At 44.8% G+C, this 25,199-nt stretch overlaps 2 protein-coding genes across 5 annotated transcripts in view; one reads left to right on the top strand and one right to left on the bottom strand.

The window, feature by feature from the left end:
• Window positions 1-2,949, top strand: part of LOC139407468 (tripartite motif-containing protein 16-like) — a 43,010-nt gene extending 40,061 nt beyond the window's left edge. Inside the window, exons 9-11 of the mRNA XM_071151263.1 lie at window positions 1,448-1,607; window positions 1,733-1,792; window positions 2,024-2,949. Coding sequence (XP_071007364.1) covers window positions 1,448-1,607; window positions 1,733-1,792; window positions 2,024-2,541 — 738 coding nt within the window. The 3' untranslated portion in view covers window positions 2,542-2,949. The remainder of the gene's footprint in view (window positions 1-1,447; window positions 1,608-1,732; window positions 1,793-2,023) is intronic.
• Window positions 2,950-16,492: 13,543 nt separating this feature from the next.
• Window positions 16,493-25,199, bottom strand: part of LOC139406312 (tripartite motif-containing protein 16-like) — a 16,055-nt gene continuing 7,348 nt past the window's right edge. The window contains exons 4-7 of one of the 4 annotated variants that reach the window (XM_071148801.1): window positions 18,913-19,072; window positions 18,728-18,787; window positions 17,984-18,496; window positions 16,493-17,667 (exon numbers count right to left, since the gene is read on the bottom strand). In XM_071148801.1, coding sequence (XP_071004902.1) covers window positions 17,648-17,667; window positions 17,984-18,496; window positions 18,728-18,787; window positions 18,913-19,072 — 753 coding nt within the window. In that variant the 3' untranslated portion in view covers window positions 16,493-17,647. Of the gene's footprint in view, window positions 18,497-18,727; window positions 18,788-18,912; window positions 19,073-25,199 lie in introns of all 4 variants that reach the window. The other 3 variants (XM_071148803.1, XM_071148802.1, XM_071148800.1) reach the window with 3 other exon arrangements.

The raw sequence follows: 25,199 nt of genomic DNA, 5'->3' as shown, positions 1-25,199 counted from the left end.
TCTCTCCTTCCCTCTCTCTCTCTCTGTTGTCCCTCTCTCTCTCTCTGTCCGTCCCTCTCTCTCTCTCTCTCTCTCTCTGTCGTCCCTCTCTCTCTCTCTGTCCGTCCCTCTTTCTCTCCTTCCCTCTCTCTCTCTCTCTGTTGTCCCTCTCTCTCTCTCTGTCCGTCCCTCTCTCTCTCTCTCTCTGTCGTCCCTCTCTCTCTGTCCGTCCCTCTCTCTCTCTGTCCGTCCCTCTCTCTCTCTGCCGTCCCTCTCTCTCTCTCTGTCGTCCCTCTCTCTCTCTGTCCGTCCCTCTCTCTCTCTGTCCGTCCCTCTCTCTCTCTCTGTCCGTCCCTCTTTCTCTCCTTCCCTCTCTCTCTCTCTCTGTTGTCCCTCTCTCTCTCTCTGTCCGTCCCTCTCTCTCTCTCTCTCTGTCGTCCCTCTCTCTCTGTCCGTCCCTCTCTCTCTCTGTCCGTCCCTCTCTCTCTCTGTCCGTCCCTCTCTCTCTCTGTCCGTCCCTCTCTCTCTCTGTCCGTCCCTCTTTCTCTCTGTCCGTCCCTCTCTCTCTCTGTCCGTCCCTCTCTCTCTCTGTCCGTCCCTCTTTCTCTCCTTCCCTCTCTCTCTCTCTGTTGTCCCTCTCTCTCTCTCTGTCCGTCCCTCTCTCTCTCTCTCTCTCTCTCTGTCGTCCCTCTCTCTCTCTGTCCGTCCCTCTCTCTCTCTGTCCGTCCCTCTCTCTCTCTGTCCGTCCCTCTCTCTCTCTGTCCGTCCCTCTCTCTCTCTGTCCGTCCCTCTCTCTCTGTCCGTCCCTCTCTCTCTGTCCGTCCCTCTCTCTCTCTGTCCGACCCTCTCTCTCTGTCTGACCCTCTCTCTCTCTGTCTGACCCTCTCTCTCTCTGTCTGACCCTCTCTCTCTCTGTCTGACCCTCTCTCTCTCTGTCTGACCCTCTCTCTCTCTGTCTGACCCTCTCTCTCTCTGTCTGACCCTCTCTCTCTCTGTCTGACCCCCTCTCTCTCTGTCTGACCCCCTCTCTCTCTGTCCGACCCCCTCTCTCTCTGTCCGACCCCCTCTCTCTCTGTCCGACCCCCTCTCTCTCTGTCCGACCCCCTCTCTCTCTGTCTGACCCTCTCTCTCTCTGTCTCTTCCTCTCTCTGTCCCTGTCTCTGTCGGTCTCTCCCTCTCTCTGTCTCTCCCTCTCTCCGTCCCTTTCTCTCCCTCTCTCTGTCGGTCTCTCCCTCTCTCTGTCTCTCCCTCTCTCTGTCCCTGTCTCTGTCGGTCTCTCCCTCTCTCCGTTCCTTTCTCTCCCTCTCTCTCTGTCTCTTCCTCTCTCTGTCTCTTCCTCTCCCTCTCTCCGTCCCTGTCTCTCCCTCTCTCCGTCCCTGTCTCTCCCTCTCTCTGTCCCTGTCTCTCCCTCTCTCTGTCGGTCTCTCCCTCTCTCTGTCCCTGTCTCTCTCTCTCTCTCTCTCTCCAGAGGTATCAGTCTCTCTCCAGTATCAGTGTATCTTCAGACTTACCCAGCATCGTTGTCCGTCCTCTTCAGTACTTTGGAGATGTGAGTAAGACTGTGTCTGAACTGAGAGAGAAACTAGAAGACTTCCTTAAAGGAGAATGGACCAAGATCTCCACTACAGGTGTGTTGAAAACAATAAGAACATCAACTTTAGACCATTGAAAGTTCCCTACTAGTCATATACATATGGAATATGGTCTGATGATAACATTCCCTCTCTCTGTCAATGTGTTTGTGTGTCTGTAGTGAATATAGTGGATGTTGTACTGCCTCCAGAGCCCAAGACCAGAGAACAGTTGTTACAATGTGAGTCTCTTTATTGTGAAGTAACTAACAGTCTCTTTTTACTGACACTCCTAACAATCCCTCTAGAAATATATAGCAATAGTAGATCTAATCAAAGACTGGGTATCTATCTGACTCCTCATATTTCTCTGATTTGATCTCTGCTGTGCTCTAATCAAAGACAGGGTAGATACAGTATCTGACTTAACTTATTGTTCTGACTCCCCTCATTGGTCTCTGCTCTTCTCCCAGATTCCTGTCAGCTCACACTGGACCCAAACACAGCACACACACGCCTCTCTCTGTCTAAAGGGAACAGAAAGGTGACCAATACAGGCCAAGTCCAACCATATCCTGTCCATCCAGACAGATTCACCAACTGGTGTCAGGTTCTGTGTAGAGAGGGTCTGTCTGGACGCTGTTACTGGGAGGTGGAGTGGACTGGTGATGTTGTTACAGCAGTCTCATATAAAGACATCAGCAGAACAGAGAGAGGTGGTAGATTTGGATACAATAACAAGTCCTGGAGATTAGACTGCTATAGAGTTGGTTATTGTTTCAGACACAATAATGTTGAGACTAAAGTATCAGGCCCTAAGTCCTCCAGAGTAGGAGTGTACCTGGATCACAAGGCAGGTACTCTGTCCTTCTACAGTGTCTCTGACACAATGACCCTCCTCCACAGAGTCCAGACCACATTCACTCAGCCCCTCTATCCTGGGTTTTGGCTCTATGATTATAATTATACTGCTGAGCTGGTTAAACTGTAGTAGGTTCCACATAGATACTAGTCATGCTGGTGTAGTCTATAGCTGAGCTGGTTAAACTGTAGTAGGGTCCACATAGATACTAGTCATGCTGGTGTAGTCTATAGCTGAGCTGGTTAAACTGTAGTAGGGTCCACATAGATACTAGTCATGCTGGTGTAGTCTATAGCTGAGCTGGTTAAACTGTAGTAGGGTCCACATAGATACTAGTCATGCTGGTGTAGTCTATAGCTGAGCTGGTTAAACTGTAGTAGGGTCCACATAGATACTAGTCATGCTGGTGTAGTCTATAGCTGAGCTGGTTAAACTGTAGTAGGGTCCACATAGATACTAGTCATGCTGGTGTAGTCTATAGCTGAGCTGGTTAAACTGTAAACTGATTTGTTATTAATTAAAATTCAATACAATGTTTTAATCTTGTACATTTCCATGAATCATGATGTCTGGTGTTGATGTATATTGGTTGTCATTCAGAACCATTGATATGTTTTCTCAGTTGGTTCTCTGTCTCTATGTAATTCTCCTCAGTATCATTGATCAGCTTGTTGGCTCGGTCCTAATTGATGTGTTCTCTGTCACCTGGAGCTGCATGGAAAATGGTCCAGGAACTAAAGGACAATTCAGGACTAGTCAGCCCACTACAAGCTGGTATCACTTACTTTCTACTAGTGAAGGGCTGTTCAAGAAACCAGATGAGGAAGAGGAAGATGTTCAGGGGAATTACTGTCTCTGTTTCCAAATGGTTCCCTATTCCCTACGTAGTGCACTACGGTGCTTCTGACCAGGTCTAAAGTAGTGTTCTACGTAGGGAATAGGGTGTAGATTTATTACAATATCATGCTTTAGTGTTTGGCACAACAATATATTAGATCTCCACCCCCCCACTTCCTGTCTGTCATCCCCCAGTTCTGTTAAGACTTCCTCTCATTGAACTGGGCCTCATTCTAAATGGTCACTTTGTATTGATAGTCCATACTGGTCTTTACTATGGTTCTACATACAGTATCTGTATTGATAGTCCATACTGGTCTTTACTATGGTTCTACATACAGTACCTGTATTGATAGTCCATACTGGTCTTTACTATGGTTCTACATACAGTACCTGTATTGATAGTCCATACTGGTCTTTACTATGGTTCTACATACAGTACCTGTATTGATAGTCCATACTGGTCTTTACTATGGTTCTACATACAGTATCTGTATTGATAGTCCATACTGGTCTTTACTATGGTTCTACATACAGTATCTGTATTGATAGTCCATACTGGTCTTTACTATGGTTCTACATACAGTACCTGTATTGATAGTCCATACTGGTCTTTACTATGGTTCTACATACAGTACCTGTATTGATAGTCCATACTGGTCTTTACTATGGTTCTACATACAGTACCTGTATTGATAGTCCATACTGGTCTTTACTATGGTTCTACATACAGTACCTGTATTGATAGTCCATACTGGTCTTTACTATGGTTCTACATACAGTACCTGTATTGATAGTCCATACTGGTCTTTACTATGGTTCTACATACAGTATCTGTATTGATAGTCCATACTGGTCTTTACTATGGTTCTACATACAGTACCTGTATTGATAGTCCATACTGGTCTTTACTATGGTTCTACACACAGTATCTGTATTGATAGTCCATACTGGTCTTTACTATGGTTCTACATACCGTATCTGTATTGATAGTCCATACTGGTCTTTACTATGGTTCTACATACAGTACCTGTATTGATAGTCCATACTGGTCTTTACTATGGTTCTACATACAGTATCTGTATTGATAGTCCATACTGGTCTTTACTATGGTTCTACATACAGTATCTGTATTGATAGTCCATACTGGTCTTTACTATGGTTCTACATACAGTATCTGTATTGATAGTCCATACTGGTCTTTACTATGGTTCTACATACAGTACCTGTATTGATAGTCCATACTGGTCTTTACTATGGTTCTACATACAGTATCTGTATTGATAGTCCATACTGGGCTTTACTATGGTTCTACATACAGTACCTGTATTGATAGTCCATACTGGTCTTTACTATGGTTCTACATACATTATCTGTATTGATTGTCCATACTGGTCTTTACTATGGTTCTACATACAGTATCTGTATGGATAGTCCATACTGGGCTTTACTATGGTTCTACATACAGTATCTGTATTGATAGTCCATACTGGTCTTTACTATGGTTCTACATACAGTATCTGTATTGATAGTCCATACTGGTCTTTACTATGGTTCTACATACAGTAGCTGTATTGATAGTCCGTACTGGGCTTTACTATGGTTCTACATACAGTACCTGTATTGATGAGGGCCTCATCATCCGGCTGCACAAAGAAAGCCAGGGACTGCAGTGTGCTCCAGTCTCCAGCAGGGGGCAGTGATCCCTATGGACCTGAAAGGGACTGCAGTGTGCTCCAGACTCCAGCAGGGGGCAGTAATCCCTATGGACCTGAATGGGACTGCAGTGTGCTCCAGTCTCCAGCAGGGGGCAGTAAAACCATATGGACCTGAAAGGGACTGCAGTGTGCTCCAGTCTCCAGCAGGGGGCAGTAAAACCCTATGGACCTGAAAGGGACTGCAGTGTGCTCCAGTCTCCAGCAGGGGGCAGTAAAACCATATGGACCTGAAAGGGACTGCAGTGTGCTCCAGTCTCCAGCAGGGGGCAGTAAAACCCTATGGACCTGAAAGGGACTGCAGTGTGCTCCAGTCTCCAGCAGGGGGCAGTAAAACCCTATGGACCTGAAAGGGACTGCAGTGTGCTCCAGTCTCCAGCAGGGGGCAGTAAAACCCTATGGACCTGAAAGGGACTGCAGTGTGCTCCAGTCTCCAGCAGGGGGCAGTAAAACCCTATGGACCTGAAAGGGACTGCAGTGTGTTCCAGTCTCCAGCAGGGGGCAGTAAAACCCTATGGGGCGGCAGGGTAGCCTAGTGGTTAGAGCGTTGGACTAGTAACCGGAAGGTTGCGAGTTCAAACCCCCGAGCTGACAAGGTACAAATCTGTCGTTCTGCCCCTGAACAGGCAGTTAACCCACTGTTCCCAGGCCGTCATTGAAAATAAGAATTTGTTCTTAACTGACTTGCCTGGCTAAATAAAGGTAAAAAAAAAAAAAAAAAAAAAAAAAAAAAAAAAAAAAAAAAAAAAAAAAAAACCCTATGGACCTGAAAGGGACTGCAGTGTGCTCCAGTCTCCAGCAGGGGGCAGTAAAACCCTATGGACCTGAAAGGGACTGCAGTGTGCTCCAGTCTCCAGCAGGGAGCAGGAAAACCCTATGGACCTGAAAGGGAAAGTGAGGAGTAAAAATCAAAGGTAAATTTACATTTATGTTTCCACGGAGACTTGAATCATATCCACGAGGCACCAAACTGAAGAATATGAACTGAAACACGAAGGGACTAACTGAACTAAAATAATTCTGTTGCTAAATGTTTTGCTACAGTGTTCTCTAACGAATACCACCCTGGATTCAAATACTATTTGAAATCTTTCCAACACTTTGAGCATTTCCTTTGTCCTCCAGTTGGGCGGGGATTGTTTGTACTTTTAGGACTTTTCTATTGTTTCCATTACAACAAACTCAATCAAACACTGCTTATTAACCTCTTTGATCTCTAGTGGCGCTATTTCATTTTTGGATAAAAAACGTTCCCGTTTTAATGCGCGATATTTTGTCACGAAAAGATGCTCGACTATGCATATTCTTGACAGTTTTTGAAAGAAAACACTCTAAAGTTTCAGAATCTGCAAAGACATTGTCTGTAAGTGCCCCAGAACTCATTCTACAGGCGAAACCAAGATGATGCGTCAACCAGGAAATGAGCAGAATTTCTGAAGCTCTGTTTTCCATTGTCTCCTTATATGGCTGTGATTGCGCAAGGAATGAGCCTACACTTTCTGTCGTTCCCCCAATGTGTTAGCAGCATTGTGACGTATTTGTAGGCATATCATTGGAAGATTGACCATAAGAGACTACATGTTCCAAGTGTCCGCCTGGTGTCCCTGCGTCGAAATTGGAGCGTAAAGCCAGGTGCAATTATTTTTCCATTTGAGAGCAAGGAGAAACCAGGCTTCCACGAAGGATATATCATTGAAGAGATATGTGGAAAAACACCTTGAGGATTGATTCTAAACCACCTTTGCCATGTTTCAGTCGATATTATGGAGTTAATTTGGAAAAAAGTTAGAGTTTTGAGGACTGAATTTTCGTTTTTTTTTTTTTTTTTTTTTTTTTGGTAGCCAAATGTGATGTACAAAACGGAGCTATTTCTAATACACAAATAATCTTTTTGGAAAAACTGAGCATCTGCTATCTAACTGAGAGTCTCCTCATTGAAAACATCAGAAGTTCTTCAAAGGTAAGTTATTTTATTTGAAGGCTTTACTTGTTTTTGTGAAAGTTGCCTGCTAAATGCTAACGCTAATGCTAATGCTAAATGCTACGCTAGCTAGCTACTGTTACACAAATGATTGTTTTCCTATGGTTGAAAAGCATATTTTGAAAATCTGAGATGACAGTGTTGTTAACAAAAGGCTAAGCTTGAGAGATAGCATATTTATTTCATTTCATTTGCGATTTTCATGAATAGTTAACGTTGCGTTATGGTAATGAGCTTAGGTCTATAAATAGAATCCCGGATCCGGGTTTGGTCGTCGCAACAGGTTAAATATTCAACATTATTTTAACGCAGGTCTGTTTCCACATGCAATAAGACTGTAACGTCTTGTATGATCTCATCAGGTGAAGGTGTGTCAAATGGAAGGGCAAGTCTCACCACTGAGAGGAAAACATCACTGGTCCACCTCTGCATCAGGTCAGCTATGTTGATCAGTACTGTCCCAGGGATGCTGGGAGCAGAGATGAACTCCCCTGACCTGGTACCACCTATGGAGTTGTCATTTTAATATCAGTTTAACCCCATTACTGCTATAACACATAAACCATGTTAATAGAATGAAATAGATCCAGGTTCCATTTATTCTACATTAGATTTACTGCCTGTGGAACACTTCTCCAAAGTGGTCTGAAATCAAGATGACTGCAGGTCTGAATCCCAAACTAATGGGGGGAAATGGCTCCATCTAATAAGATGGTATTTAGAGGTTTGAACCTTTCTATTGGGGTGAACCATCCCCTTAACATACAGTACCAGTCAAAAGTTTGGACACACCAACTCATTCAAGGTTTATTTTTAATTTGTACTATTTTCTACATTGTAGAAATGTAGGGATGACATGAAAACTATGAAATAACACGTATGGAATCATGTAGTAACCAAAAACGTGTTCAACAAATTAAGTGGAGGCCCGGTCATCTGATGCAGCACTCCATCACTCTCCTTCTTGGTCAAATAGCCCTTACACAGCCTGGAGGGGTGTTGGGTCATTGTCCTGCTGAAAAACAAATGATAGTCCCACTAAGCACAAACCAGATGGGATGGCGTATCGCTGCAGAATGCTATTTTAGCCATGCTGGTTAAGTGTGCCTTGAATTCTAAATAAATCACTGACAGTGTCACCAGCAAAGCACCATCACACTTCCTCCTCCGTGCTTCACGGTGGAAAATACACATGCTGAGATCATCTGTTCACCTACTCTGCTTCTCACAAAGACACAGCGGTTGGAACCAGAAGTCTTACATTTGGACTCATCAAACCAAAGGACAGATTTCCACCGGTCTAATGTCCATTGCTCATGTTTCTTGGCCGAAGCAAGTCTCTTCTTCTTATTGATGTCCTTTAGTAGTGGTTTCTACTTTAACATTATAGATGGGTTGGGTTAGTCTCCTCTTCTTATTGATGTCCTTTAGTAGTGGTTTCTACTTTAACATTATAGATGGGTTGGGTTAGTCTCTTCTTCTTATTGATGTCCTTTAGTAGTGGTTTCTACTTTAACATTATAGATGGGTTGGGTTAGTCTCTTCTTCTTATTGGTGTCCTTTAGTAGTGGTTTCTACTTTAACATTATAGATGGGTTGGGTTAGTCTCTTCTTCTTATTGATGTCCTTTAGTAGTGGTTTCTACTTTAACATTATAGATGGGTTGGGTTAGTCTCTTCTTCTTATTGATGTCCTTTAGTAGTGGTTTCTACTTTAACATTATAGATGGGTTGGGTTAGTCTCTTCTTATTATTGATGTCCTTTAGTAGTGGTTTCTACTTTAACATTATAGATGGGTTGGGTTAGTCTCTTCTTCTTATTGATGTCCTTTAGTAGTGGTTTCTACTTTAACATTATAGATGGGTTGGGTTAGTCTATTCTTCTTATTATTGATGTCCTTTAGTAGTGGTTTCTACTTTAACATTATAGATGGGTTGGGTTAGTCTCTTCTTCTTATTGATGTCCTTTAGTAGTGGTTTCTACTTTAACATTATAGATGGGTTGGGTTAGTCTCTTCTTCTTATTGATGTCCTTTAGTAGTGGTTTCTACTTTAACATTATAGATGGGTTGGGTTAGTCTCTTCTTCTTATTGATGTCCTTTAGTAGTGGTTTCTACTTTAACATTATAGATGGGTTGGGTTAGTCTCTTCTTCTTATTGATGTCCTTTAGTAGTGGTTTCTACTTTAACATTATAGATGGGTTGGGTTAGTCTCTTCTTCTTATTGATGTCCTTTAGTAGTGGTTTCTACTTTAACATTATAGATGGGTTGGGTTAGTCTCTTCTTCTTATTGATGTCCTTTAGTAGTGGTTTCTACTTTAACATTATAGATGGGTTGGGTTAGTCTCTTCTTCTTATTGATGTCCTTTAGTAGTGGTTTCTACTTTAACATTATAGATGGGTTGGGTTAGTCTCTTCTTCTTATTGATGTCCTTTAGTAGTGGTTTCTTTGCAGCAATTGATAGTGAGGGTGTTTTCTGTTAACAGAATGTGTTTCTTGATAAAAGGCTGAATATCACTAAAGGGAATAAGCAAAGACACTATGTGTAATTCTAGAAATTAGTTTACTTATTGGTATAATTCTATCATGAACTATAGTTATCTGTACTTATTGGTATAATTCTATAATGAACTATAGTTATCTGTACTTATTGGTATAATTCTATAATGAACTATAGTTATCTGTACTTATTGGTATAATTCTATAATGAACTATAGTGGTCTGTACTTATTGGTATAATTCTATAATGAACTATAGTGGTCTGTACTTATTGGTATAATTCTATCATGAACTATAGTAATCTGTACTTATTATTTCCTGGAAATAATGTATAGGTGTGCCACCAATATAATTGATCCAAGGAACTAGAGGGGAGGGGAACCCCGCCTAGAGGAAATAACTTAGATTTGGAAACAATGGTGGAGTAAAGCCGAGGGGATCTGGTTATTTGCATAAAGTGGAGGGACGATGACACTTCTATAAGCATGAAACTGTATAAAAGGAGTGGACTGAGACTGAGTCCGGCAGTTGGTCCATGGCCCAGCTCGGCTTGTTACTTTGTAATAAAGTCTATTTGAATTCACAAGATCTGGTAACTGAGAAATATAAATGAGCGAATATTTACACGACATAAATGGCGAGCTTGCCAAGAGTGGCTACAAGGTACCAGCAAATGGTGGAAAACTCTGTGACTGCAGACGGGTCTTTCTGGACGAATTGAGCAAACAGGTGGCCACCTAGATGAGAGGTAAGCTGTTTTTATGTAACTAGCGAAGTCAGTTAAGAACAAATTCTTATTTACATTGACAGCCTACTGGGGAACAGTGGATTAATTGCCTTGTTCAGGGGCAGAACGACAGATTTTTAGATTGTCAGCTCGGGAATTTGATGTTGCAACCTTTCAAATGATTAGTCCAATGCTCTAACCACTAGGCTACCTGCCGCCCCAGTTCTTACTTACTTCTTACTTATAAAAACACCAAGTAGGTTTCTCAAAATGTATTGAACTAAACTATTATCGTGAGCTTTTGAATTCAATAAATGCATGCAAAATAATGGAAGAATAAACATGAACAAATGAAAAACCTTTAAGGGTTGTAACAGTATACAATAAATATTATTGTGGCCGCTACAGATTGGGAGTTGTGTGATTCATCTGTTCTGGATGGTTCAGTTGAGTGGAGTTATTCACCTGTCTTGTTCAGGTGGTTCATCTGACCAGTCTGTTCAGTCTGTTTGAGTTAGGATTGTGTTGTCTGATTCAGTTTGTTCAGACTTCTTTGTTCAGTCTGTTTGAGTTAGGATTGTGTTGTCTGATTCACTTTGTTCAGACTTGTTTGATTGGAACTGTTTGAGTTTGCGCCCAAACATTCATCTTATTGAATCAGTCTGAGTCAGGTGAGTCATTCAATTCATCTGGGGCATTTATTCCATCTCATTCATCTGTCCTGTTGACTGTTCTGTTTCATCCAGTTTGGAGTGGGAACTGTCCATCTGCATGGTTGAATATATTTAAATTAAATACCTGTGGTTACTGTCCTATAGTGTCTAGGAAGTGTATCGATAGGGGACTACTCAGACAGGCAAATAGACCTGTGGTTACTGTCCTATAGTGTCTAGGAAGTGTATCGATATGGGACTACTCAGACAGGCAAATAGACCTGTAGTTACTGTCCTATAGTGTCTAGGAAGTGTATCAAGCAATGCAGGTGTAGAAGCACGGTGGTTAGGAAAAACTCCCTAGAAAGGCCAAAACCTAGGAAGAAACCTAGAGAGGAACCAGGCTATGTGGGGTGGCCAGTCCTCTTCTGGCTGTGCCGGGTGGAGATAATAACAGAACATGGCCAAGATGTTCAAATGTTCATAAATGACCAGCATGGTCGAATAGTAATAAGGCAGAACAGTTGAAACTGGAGCAGCAGCACAGCCAGGTGGACTGGGGACAGCAAGGATTCATCATGTCAGGTAGTCCTGGGGCATGGTCCTAGGGCTCAGGTCCTCCGAGAGAGAGAAAGAGAGAAGGAGAGAATTAGAGAAAGCACACTTAGATTCACACATGACACCGAATAGGACACAAGAAGTACTCCAGATATAACAAATTGACCCCAGCCCCCCGACACATAAACTACTGCAGCATAAATACTGGAGGCTGAGACAGGAGGGGTCAGGAGACAATGTGGCCCCATCCGAGGACACCCCCAGACAGGGCCAAACAGGAAGGATATAACCCCACCCACTTTGCCAAAGCACAGCCCCCACACCACTAGAGGGATATCTTCAACCACCAACTTACCATCCTGAGACAAGGCTGAGTATAGCCCACAAAGATCTCCGCCATGGCACAACCCAAGGGGGGGTGCCAACCCAGACAGGATGACCACATCAGTGAATCAACCCACTCAGGTGACGCACCCCTTCCAGGGACGGCATGAGAGAGCCCCAGTAAGCCAGTGAGTCAGCCCCTGTAATAGGGTTAGAGGCAGAGAATCCCAGTGGAAAGAGGGGAACGGCCAGGCAGAGACAGCAAGGGCGGTTCGTTGCTCCAAAGCCTTTCCGTTCACCTTCCCACTCCTGGGCCAACCCCTTCAGCTGTTGGTGCTGAAAGGGTTGCACACTTCTCTCGGATCGTCACTTGACTGTGACCTGGTAGGGAGGACGCACCCAGTCCCACACTACTTCTCCCGGACCGTCACTTGACTGTGACCTGGCAGGGAGGACACACCCAGTCCCACACTACTTCTCCCGGACCGTCACTTGACTGTGACCTGGCAGGGAGGACACATCCAGTCCCACACTACTTCTCCTGGAACGTCACTTGACTGTGACCTGGCAGTGAGGATGCACCCAGTCCCACACTACTTCTCCCGGACCGACACTTGACTGTGACCTGGTAGGGAGGACGAACCCAGTCCCACACTACTTCTCCCGGACCGTCACTTGACTGTGACCTGGCAGGGAGGACAAACCCAGCCCCACACTGAAGGAGGCAAGTGTGAATGGAACATGAATAACCATTGAACTAATATAATACTAGAAGTTTGAACAGGATAAATTAAAAATACATGAACATTACACAATAAAATGGTAATAAATGTCATGACGATATCAGCGATTGACCAGTAAGACCATTAAACATTACATACTGTGCTGCAAGGTAGAAGAATATACAGTACAGAGAAACATACAAGTAATAACATTTGAAGTAAGCAGATACTCAATAAGAGAGAACAATTATAAAACCTAGAGACAGGGGTAATAACCAATAACCAATAGTGCAATAATCAGAGAAAGAAAAGTAATGTGGATATCAATAGGAGGGAACAGCGTGGGGTCAAGACATCCAGGACTTAACGGACTGTTAGGAAGGTTTGGCCCTGGACCAGGAGGGAGAAATATAACAACAAGAGAAACAGAGAGGTTTTAATAAAGTGAAGAGCACAATACAACGAAACTAGGGAGCAAAATAAATAGGAATATCGCAGGAAGTTAAAGGAATAAACAGACAAATAAAACCGGAAATAAGAATATCAGTAACGTTAGAACAAATAAGGAAGTTAATAAATGAAAGAGCAGCAATAATAAAAATATAACCTGTCAGTAGACTAATATTAAAGACAATACTAGTAACTAGCAGACCTAACACAGGAAAAGGAATACAACTGAGACTGATGGTAGGAAGACCACAAATACAGGCTGCAAAAATGAGTAAAACAGCAGAATAAATTCTGGGCGCCAGGCGTCCCCTATGGAAGGAAGAACTAATAGAAATGTTTAGAAATGGGAAAACGCAGCAGGAAAATGGGCACTAAATGGTCAGAGGAGGGAACATTTGATGTCTCAGTATGTGAGGAAATGGAAACTCTAATAAAAACACATAAAACAAGTGACACAGGAAAGAAAAGGATCAATAAAAGAGAACACGAGGTGATAAACATGTTCAAAGCAGAAGGATTGTTGGAAAGTATAAAGAAAACTGGAGGAATGTTGAAGAAAGAATGAAAAGTCAGACAGGAAGAAGGTGGAATAGTTGGCAAAACCTCCACTTACTTAGCTACAAAAAGACTGGGTCCTGTTTTAGGGGTGGGGCTATTGGTCATTGGAAAAGGGAGTGTAAAGACATCACAGCGTAGGGAGACAGAGTACTGTTTTAGGGGTGGGGCTATTGGTCATTGGAAAAGGGAGAGTAAAGACATCACAGCGTAGGGAGACAGAGTACTGTTTTAGGGGTGGGGCTATTTGGTCATTGGAGAAGGGAGAGTAAAGTGGGACTGGAACAAAACCTATAAAAAGACTGGGTTAGCCTCGGTTCGATTCATCCTTTTGAGAGCAGCAGGAGAGGAAATGTCACATATCGGTGTATAGCCTCGGTTCGATCGATAGAGGTTACAGATTCTATGTGAAGGAAGGTGTATGAGATCACGCCTTACCCAACGTTTTAGTAGAGGCCAGGGATCACAGGAAAACGTATTTTGGGTTGAAGAATCTGGTGAAATGCCAGGGGAAGGGATTCTAAAGGGAACACATTTAAATCATATTGCCAAACACTCCTTGTTAACTCAGAAAGTCTTGTGTTTTTTGATCTCATGAGATGTTGAATGTGGTTTTATTCTGAAATAGATTTAAATTAGATGTGGTTTTATTCTGATATAGATTTCTAGAATGTAGGAAAGGGGTGGAGGGGTAACGAGGAATTAGCAAAGGGGTTAGTAAACCTAAAATGAAGTGTACATGTTTTCAGTTAGTTCCTGAACATTGTGGTGGTTATGGAGAATAGGACTGAATAAAACATACATAAACGTTGGTGGGTTGAAACAAACATTTAATGATGAGAGTAAAGACAGTGGATTTACAATTATCATGTTTGGTTTATAATTAATACATTTAATGATGAGAGTAAAGACAGTGGATTTACAATTATCATGTTTGGTTTATAATTAATACATTTAATGATGAGAGTAAGGACAGTGGATTTACAATTATCATGTTTGGTTTATAATTAATACATTTAATGATGAGAGTAAGGACAGTGAATTTACAATTATCATGTTTGGTTTATAATTAATACATTTAATGATGAGAGTAAAGACAGTGGATTTACAATTATCATGTTTAGTTTATAATTAATACATTTAATGATGAGAGTAAGGACAGTGGATTTACAATTATGTTTGGTTTATAATTAATACATTTAATGATGAGAGTAAGGACAGTGGATTTACAATTATCATGTTTGGTTTATAATTAATACATTTAATGATGAGAGTAAAGACAGTGGATTTACAATTATCATGTTTGGTTTATAATTCATACATTTAATGATGAGAGTAAAGGACAGTGGATTTACAATTATCATGTTTGGTTTATAATTAATACATTTTGGCTTGCTGATTAAAATGTAACATAGTGAATGCTAACGAAATGTACAATTTCTTTTCCAGAAAAGGGGGTTTCATTATCTCTCGTTGGGAATGTCCCCGGAGACTGTGGTATCGGGGAGAGCAGGATAAAAGTATCTGGATTAGGCCATAAACAGACTTCCAGATAAGTGAGGCCTTGTTCAGGTGTGTTTTTGACCTACGGTTCACCAGCACACACACACAATTTACTGGTTACCAATATGCATTAGTGGTGTTGATACTGTGGGATTTATTTCGGATGGGGTCTTTTCAATTCAGTTGTAAATTGGGTTTGAAGAAGGATGGAAATGTTTGGAAGGTTTTGAAATGGTTTGTGAAGGACAGGGAAAGAAAAGAGAGAGGGAATATTTAATGGTGTCAAATGCCCTGTATCCTGACTTTCTGGTGAGACCAGAAGAATCTCACTAGAAATGATAGAAACAGAGGGATTAAATTATAAAATGAATGAGAAACACCAGTTTCTACTCTATTTAACCATTGCTTTATGAGACAAGTTGATTGGTTATTCAAATTAGTTTATTTTTGATTTAACAGCACACTGCAGTCCCTTTCAGGTCCATAGGGTTTTACTGCCCCCTGCTGGAGACTGGAGCACACTGCAGTCGCTTTCTGGTCCATAGGGTTTTACTGCCCCCTGCTAGTAAAGACCAGTATGGACTATCAATACAGGTAATGTATGTAGAACCATAGTAAAGACCAGTATGGACTATCAATACAGGTAATGTATGTAGAACCATAGTAAAGAACAGTATGGACTATCAATACAGATACTGTATGTAGAACCATAGTAAAGACCAGTATGGACTATCAATACAGGTAATGTATGTAGAACCATAGTAAAGAACAGTATGGACTATCAATACAGATTCTGTATGTGGAACCATAGTAAAGACCAGTATGGACTATCAATACAGGTACTCTATGTAGAACCATAGTAAAGACCAGTATGGACTATCAATACAGATACTGTATGTAGAACCATAGTAAAGACCAGTATGGACTATCAATACAGATACTGTATGTAGAACCATAGTAAAGACCAGTATGGACTATCAATACAGGTACTGTATGTAGAACCATAGTAAAGACCAGTATGGACTATCAATACAGGTACTGTATGTAGAACCATAGTAAAGACCAGTATGGACTATCAATACAGATACTGTATGTAGAACCATAGTAAAGACCAGTATGGACTATCAATACAAAGTGACCATTTAGAATGAGGCCCAGTTCAATGAGAGGAAGTCTTAACAGAACTGGGGGATGACAGACAGGAAGTGGGGGGGTGGAGATCTACTATATTGTTGTGCCAAACACTAAAGCATGATATTGTAATAAATCTACACCCTATTCCCTACGTAGAACACTACTTTAGACCTGGTCAGAAGCACCGTAGTGCACTACGTAGGGAATAGGGAACCATTTGGAAACAGGGACAGTAATTCCCCTGAACATCTTCCTCTTCCTCATCTGGTTTCTTGAACAGCCCTTCACTCCTCCCCTCTTCCTCCCCTCCTCCCTTTTCATTCTATTCTATCAGCCACACCACTAGCTCACCTCCACACAATACATTTACAAGTTAAAGACACACCTTGGAATAAATAACAAAGGAAAACTATTACTAGATGAAGTTGAGTGTTTTTTATTATTTCCCATCACCATAAATCATATTTAATCACTGAACAGTAGCAGACCTAACTTCATCTGTTCCTGACTCTGGATAGTGGATTAAAAAGACCATCAATCTCCAATGATATTAAAGTACTATTCTGAACATTACTGATATACTGAGTGGCAAGTCAAGATATCTGCTGGTTTTATTGTTTGGTCAACAGCACCACCTGCTGGACAGGTTTAATGTTGCTGGACTGAGCAGTATGGGAGGATGAAAGATGACACATTTAGGGCCGGTTTCCTGGACATCTACATTGAACATACTGTTTAGTCCAGGACTAGGATTCATCTGTGTCTGGGAAACCAGACCATATAGTTTAGTAGAAAGTAAGTGATACCAGCTTGTAGTGGGCTGACTAGTCCTGAATTGTCCTTTAGTTCCTGGACCATTTTCCATGCAGCTCCAGGTGACAGAGAACACATCAATTAGGACCGAGCCAACAAGCTGATCAATGATACTGAGGAGAATTACATAGAGACAGAGAACCAACTGAGAAAACATATCAATGGTTCTGAATGACAACCAATATACATCAACACCAGACATCATGATTCATGGAAATGTACAAGATTAAAACATTGTATTGAATTTTAATTAATAACAAATCAGTTTACAGTTTAACCAGCTCAGCTATAGACTACACCAGCATGACTAGTATCTATGTGGACCCTACTACAGTTTAACCAGCTCAGCTATAGACTACACCAGCATGACTAGTATCTATGTGGACCCTACTACAGTTTAACCAGCTCAGCTATAGACTACACCAGCATGACTAGTATCTATGTGGACCCTACTACAGTTTAACCAGCTCAGCTATAGACTACACCAGCATGACTAGTATCTATGTGGACCCTACTACAGTTTAACCAGCTCAGCTATAGACTACACCAGCATGACTAGTATCTATGTGGACCCTACTACAGTTTAACCAGCTCAGCTATAGACTACACCAGCATGACTAGTATCTATGTGGACCCTACTACAGTTTAACCAGCTCAGCTATAGACTACACCAGCATGACTAGTATCTATGTGGACCCTACTACAGTTTAACCAGCTCAGCTATAGACTACACCAGCATGACTAGTATCTATGTGGACCCTACTACAGTTTAACCAGCTCAGCTATAGACTACACCAGCATGACTAGTATCTATGTGGACCCTACTACAGTTTAACCAGCTCAGCTATAGACTACACCAGCATGACTAGTATCTATGTGGACCCTACTACAGTTTAACCAGCTCAGCTATAGACTACACCAGCATGACTAGTATCTATGTGGACCCTACTACAGTTTAACCAGCTCAGCTATAGACTACACCAGCATGACTAGTATCTATGTGGACCCTACTACAGTTTAACCAGCTCAGCTATAGACTACACCAGCATGACTAGTATCTATGTGGACCCTACTACAGTTTAACCAGCTCAGCAGAACCAGTGAGAGCAAAACAATATTCAATCCCAAACCCAGGATAGAGGGGCTGAGTGAATGTGGTCTGGACTCTGTGGAGGAGGGTCATTGTGTCAGAGACACTGTAGAAGGACAGAGTACCTGCCTTGTGATCCAGGTACACTCCTACTCTGGAGGACTGAGGGCCTGATACTTTAGTCCCAACATTATTGTGTCTGAACCAATAACCACCTCCAGAGCACTGGAAACTCCAGGACTTGTTATTGTGTCCAAATCCACCATCATTACCTCTCTCTGTTCTGCTGATGTCTTTATATGAGACTGCTGTAACAACATAACCAGTCCACTCCACCTCCCAGTAACAGCGTCCAGACAGACCCTCTCTACACAGAACCTGTAACTGGTACCAGTTGGTGAATCTGTCTGGATGGTCAGGATATGGTTGGACTTGGCCTGTATTGGTCACCTTTCTGTTCCCTTCAGACAGAGAGAGCTCTGTGTGTGCTGTGTTTGGGTCCAGTGTGAGCTGACAGGAATCTAGGAGAAGAGCAGAGACCAATGAGGGGAGTCAGAACAATAAGTTAAGTCAGATACTGTATCTACCCTGTCTTTGATTAGAGCACAGCAGAGATCAAATCAGAGAAATATGAGGAGTCAGATAGATACCCAGTCTTTGATTAGATCTACTATTGCTATATATTTCTAGAGGGATTGTTAGGAGTGTCAGTAAAAAGAGACTGTTAGTTACTTCACAATAAAGAGACTCACATTGTAACAACTGTTCTCTGGTCTTGGGCTCTGGAGGCAGTACAACATCCACTATATTCACTACAGACACACAAACACATTGACAGAGAGAGGGAATGTTATCATCAGACCATATTCCACATGTATATGACTAGTAGGGAACTTTCAATGGTCTAAAGTTGATGTTCTTATTGTTTTCAACACACCTGTAGTGGAGATCTTGGCCAATTCTCCTTTAAGGAAGTCTTCTAGTTTCTCTCTCAGTTCAGACACAGTCTTACTCACATCTCCAAAGTACTGAAGAGGACGGACAACGATGCTGGGTAAGTCTGAAGATACACTGATACTGGAGAGAGACTGATAACTCTGGAGAGAGAGAGAGAGAGAGACTGATAACTCTGGAGAGAGAGAGAGAGAGAGAGAGACTGATAACTCTGGAGAGAGAGAGAGAGAGAGAGAGAGACTGATAACTCTGGAGAGAGAGAGAGAGAGAGAGACTGATAACTCTGGAGAGAGAGAGAGAGAGACTGATAACTCTGGAGAGAGAGAGAGAGAGACTGATAACTCTGGAGAGAGAGAGAGAGAGAGATACTGATACCTCTGGAGAGAGAGAGAGAGACTGATAACTCTGGAGAGAGAGAGAGAGAGAGAGAGACTGATAACTCTGGAGAGAGAGAGAGAGAGACTGATAACTCTGGAGAGAGAGAGAGAGAGAGAGAGACTGATAACTCTGGAGAGAGAGAGAGAGAGACTGATAACTCTGGAGAGAGAGAGAGAGAGAGAGAGAGACTGATACCTCTGGAGAGAGAGAGAGAGAGACTGATAACTCTGGAGAGAGAGAGAGAGAGAGAGACTGATAACTCTGGAGAGAGAGAGAGCGAGAGAGAGACTGATAACTCTGGAGAGAGAGAGAGAGAGAGAGAGACTGATAACTCTGGAGAGAGAGAGAGAGAGACTGATAACTCTGGAGAGAGAGAGAGAGAGAGAGAGAGAGACTGATAACTCTGGAGAGAGAGAGAGAGAGAGAGAGAGAGAGAGAGACTGATAACTCTGGAGAGAGAGAGAGAGAGAGAGACTGATAACTCTGGAGAGAGAGAGAGAGAGACTGATAACTCTGGAGAGAGAGAGAGAGAGAGAGAGAGAGATACTGATACCTCTGGAGAGAGAGAGAGAGACTGATAACTCTGGAGAGAGAGAGAGAGAGAGAGAGACTGATAACTCTGGAGAGAGAGAGAGAGAGACTGATAACTCTGGAGAGAGAGAGAGAGAGAGAGAGACTGATAACTCTGGAGAGAGAGAGAGAGAGACTGATAACTCTGGAGAGAGAGAGAGAGAGAGACTGATACCTCTGGAGAGAGAGAGAGAGAGACTGATAACTCTGGAGAGAGAGAGAGAGACTGATAACTCTGGAGAGAGAGAGAGAGAGAGAGAGACTGATAACTCTGGAGAGAGAGAGAGAGAGACTGATAACTCTGGAGAGAGAGAGAGAGAGAGAGAGAGACTGATACCTCTGGAGAGAGAGAGAGAGAGAGAGACTGATAACTCTGGAGAGAGAGAGAGAGAGAGAGAGAGACTGATAACTCTGGAGAGAGAGAGAGAGAGAGAGACTGATAACTCTGGAGAGAGAGAGAGAGAGAGAGACTGATAACTCTGGAGAGAGAGAGAGAGAGAGAGAGACTGATAACTCTGGAGAGAGAGAGAGAGAGAGAGAGACTGATAACTCTGGAGAGAGAGAGAGACTGATAACTCTGGAGAGAGAGAGAGAGAGAGAGAGAGAGAGACTGATAACTCTGGAGAGAGAGAGAGAGAGACATAACTCTGGAGAGAGAGAGAGAGAGAGACATAACTCTGGAGAAAGAGAGAGAGACTGATAACTCTGGAGAGAGAGAGAGAGAGAGAGACTGATAACTCTGGAGAGAGAGAGAGAGAGAGAGAGAGAGAGACTGATAACTCTGGAGAGAGAGAGAGAGAGAGACATAACTCTGGAGAGAGAGAGAGAGAGACATAACTCTGGAGAAAGAGAGAGAGACTGATAACTCTGGAGAGAGAGAGAGAGAGAGACTGATAACTCTGGAGAGAGAGAGAGAGAGAGAGAGAGAGAGACTGATAACTCTGGAGAGAGAGAGAGAGAGAGAGAGAGAGACTGATAACTCTGGAGAGAGAGAGAGAGAGAGAGAGAGGGCGAACAGAGAGAGAGGGGCGGGGGGACAGAGAGAGAGAGAGACGGACAGAGAGAGAGAGAGAGAGAGAGAGGGGCGGACAGAGAGAGAGGGGCGGACAGAGAGGGAGAGGGACGGACAGATAGAGGGACGGACAGAGAGAGATAGAGGGACGGACAGAGAGAGAGAGGGACGGACACAGAGAGAGAGGGACGGACACAGAGAGAGAGGGACGGACACAGAGAGAGAGGGACGGACACAGAGAGAGAGGGACGGACACAGAGAGAGAGGGACGGACACAGAGAGAGAGGGACGGACACAGAGAGAGAGGGACGGACACAGAGAGAGAGGGACGGACAGAGAGAGAGAGGGACGGACAGAGAGAGAGAGGGACGGACAGAGAGAGAGAGGGACAGACACAGAGAGAGAGGGACGGACACAGAGAGAGAGGGACGGACACAGAGAGAGAGAGGGACGGACACAGAGAGACAGGGACGGACACAGAGAGACAGGGACGGACACAGAGAGAGAGGGACGAACAGAGAGAGAGAGGGACGGACAGAGAGAGAGGGACGGACAGAGAGAGAGAGAGGGACGGACAGAGAGAGACAGAGGGACGGACAGACAGAGAGAGAGGGACAGACAGAGAGAGAGCGAGAGGGACGGACAGAGAGAGAGCGAGAGGGACGGACAGAGAGAGAGCGAGAGGGACGGACAGAGAGAGAGCGGGACGGACAGAGAAAGAGAGGGACGGACAGAGAGGGAGAGGGACGGACAGAGAGAGAGAGGGACGGACAGAGAGGAAGAGAGACGGACAGAGGGAGAGGGACGGACAGAGGGAGAGGGACGGACAGAGAGGGAGAGGGACGGACAGAGAGAGAGGGGCGGACAGAGAGGGAGAGGGACGGACAGAGAGGGAGAGGGACGGACAGATAGAGGGACGGACACAGAGAGAGAGGGACGGACAGAGAGAGAGAGGGACCGACCGAGAGAGAGAGGGACGGACAGAGAGAGAGAGGGACGGACAGAGAGAGAGAGGGACGGACAGAGAGAGAGAGGGACGGACAGAGAGAGAGAGGGACGGACAGAGAGAGAGAGGGACGGACAGAGAGAGAGAGGGACGGACAGAGAGAGAGAGAGGGACGGACAGACAAAGAGTGAGGGACGGACAGACAGAGAGTGAGGGACGGACAGACAGAGAGTGAGGGACGGACAGAGAGAGAGCGAGAGGGACGGACAGAGAGAGAGCGAGAGGGACGGACAGAGAGAGAGCGAGAGGGACGGACAGAGAGAGAGAGGGACGGACAGACAGAGGTGACGGACACAGAGAGAGAGGGACGGACAGAGAGAGAGAGGGACGGACAGAGAGAGAGAGGGACGGACAGAGAGGGAGAGGGACGGACAGAGAGGGAGAGGGACGGACAGAGAGGGAGAGGGACGGACAGCGAGGGAGAGGGACGGACAGAGAGGGAGAGGGACGGACAGAGAGAGAGGGGCGGACAGAGAGGGAGAGGGACGGACAGATAGAGGGACGGACACAGAGAGAGAGGGACGAACAGAGAGAGAGAGGGACGGACAGAGAGAGAGAGGGACGGACAGAGAGAGAGAGAGGGACGGACAGAGAGAGAGAGAGGGACGGACAGAGAGAGAGAGGGACAGACACAGAGAGAGAGGGACGGACACAGAGAGAGAGGGACGGACACAGAGAGAGAGGGACGGACACAGAGAGAGAGGGACGGACACAGAGAGAGAGGGACGGACACAGAGAGAGAGGGACGGACACAGAGAGAGAGGGACGGACACAGAGAGAGAGAGGGACGGACACAGAGAGAGAGGGACGGACACAGAGAGAGAGGGACGGACAGAGAGAGAGAGGGACGAACAGAGAGAGAGAGGGACAGACAGAGAGAGAGAGGGACGGACACAGAGAGAGAGGGACGGACACAGAGAGAGAGAGGGACGGACACAGAGAGAGAGGGACGGACACAGAGAGAGAGGGACGGACAGAGAGAGAGCGAGAGGGACGGACAGAGAGAGAGCGAGAGGGACGGACAGAGAGAGAGCGAGAGGGACGGACAGAGAGAGAGCGAGAGGGACGGACAGAGAGAGAGCGAGAGGGACGGACAGAGAGAGAGCGGGACGGACAGAGAAAGAGAGGGACGGACAGAGAGGGAGAGGGACGGACAGAGAGGGAGAGGGACGGACAGAGAGGAAGAGAGACGGACAGAGGGAGAGGGACGGACAGAGGGAGAGGGACGGACAGAGGGAGAGGGACGGACAGAGAGGGAGAGGGACGGACAGAGAGAGAGGGGCGGACAGAGAGGGAGAGGGACGGACAGATAGAGGGACGGACACAGAGAGAGAGGGACGGACAGAGAGAGAGAGGGACCGACCGAGAGAGAGAGGGACGGACAGAGAGAGAGAGGGACGGACAGAGAGGAAGAGAGACGGACAGAGGGAGAGGGACGGACAGAGGGAGAGGGACGGACAGAGGGAGAGGGACGGACAGAGAGGGAGAGGGACGAACAGAGAGAGAGGGGCGGACAGAGAGAGAGGGGCGGACAGAGAGGGAGAGGGACGGACAGATAGAGGGACGGACACAGAGAGAGAGGGACGGACAGAGAGAGAGAGGGACCGACCGAGAGAGAGAGGGACGGACAGAGAGAGAGAGGGACGGACAGAGAGAGAGAGGGACGGACACAGAGAGAGAGGGACGGACAGAGAGAGAGAGGGACGGACAGAGAGAGAGAGGGACGGACAGAGAGAAAGAGAGGGACGGACAGAGAGAGAGAGAGGGACGGACAGACAAAGAGTGAGGGACGGACAGACAGAGAGTGAGGGACGGACAGACAGAGAGTGAGGGACGGACAGAGAGAGAGCGAGAGGGACGGACAGAGAGAGAGCGAGAGGGACGGACAGAGAGAGAGCGAGAGGGACGGACAGAGAGAGAGCGAGAGGGACGGACAGAGAGAGAGAGGGACGGACAGAGAGAGAGAGGGACGGACAGAGAGAGAGAGGGACGGACAGAGAGAGAGAGGGACGGACAGAGAGAGAGAGGGAGAGGGACGGACAGAGAGGGAGAGGGACGGACAGAGAGAGAGAGGGACGGACAGAGAGAGAGAGGGACGGACAGAGAGAGAGAGGGACGGACAGAGAGAGAGAGGGACGGACAGAGAGAGAGAGGGAGAGGGACGGACAGAGAGGGAGAGGGACGGACAGAGAGGGAGAGGGACGGACAGAGAGGGAGAGGGACGGACAGAGAGGGAGAGGGACGGACAGAGAGAGAGGGGCGGACAGAGAGGGAGAGGGACGGACAGATAGAGGGACGGACACAGAGAGAGAGGGACGAACAGAGAGAGAGAGGGACGGACAGAGAGAGAGAGGGACGGACAGAGAGAGAGAGGGACGGACAGAGAGAGAGAGAGGTATGCAATAAAAGTATGTATGCAATAAAAATGAAATTATTCAAAATCAACATCCCAATTAGAATTTGGACTAAAATATTTGACAGTGTAATCCTACCAATAGCACTTTATGGAAGTGAGGTTTGGGGGCCACTCAATAAACTGGATTTTAAAATGTGGGACAAACATCCAATTGAAGCCCTACATGCAGAATTCTGTCGGAAAATTCTACAAGTCCAGAGAAATACACCAACTAATGCATGTAGGGCAGAATTGGGCCGTTTTCCAGTAATAATGAAAATACAGAAAAGATCATTAAAATTTTGGCTACATCTAAATTCAAGTCCAAATTCGAGTCTGCAATTTAAAGCACTTCAAGCCCAAGAGCTGAGCCCAGAAACGAGCCCTCTCAGTCAGATGGTGTTGGACCTCACCAACCAAGCTGACGCCAGCACTGCTTCAAAAGAAAGAATTCCAATAAGCAAAATCATGAACCAATCAAAGGAATCATATTTACAATACTGGAAAAACGAAACAAAATCCCAAAGCCGACTAAATTGCTATCTGACCCTAAACAGAGAATATGAATTGGCTGATTATCTCTACTCTGTCAGAGATACGAAGCAGAGACAGATCCTTACCAAGTACAGGCTGAGTGACCACCGATTGGCAATAGAAACCGGCAGACATAAAAAGACATGGCTACCCAAAGAGGAGCGTGTATGTGGTCACTGCATGACAGGGGAGGTAGAGACAGAGATGCACTTTCTCCTTTACTGTGATAAATATTCCTCACAAAGAGATTCATTATTCACAGAAATGACTACATATATTCCACATTTTTACAAATTGAACCCAGAGGAAAAACTAAGAATACTCATGGGCGAAGGAGCAATGGCTCCTCTTGCAGCCAAATATGTATTTTCCTGC

This window comes from Oncorhynchus clarkii, chromosome 4, assembly GCF_045791955.1.
Source record: "Oncorhynchus clarkii lewisi isolate Uvic-CL-2024 chromosome 4, UVic_Ocla_1.0, whole genome shotgun sequence".
Classification (NCBI taxonomy): Eukaryota; Metazoa; Chordata; class Actinopteri; order Salmoniformes; family Salmonidae; genus Oncorhynchus; species Oncorhynchus clarkii.
Note: the sequence above shows the minus strand (reverse complement) of the source record. Positions and strands in the feature narration are given on the sequence as shown.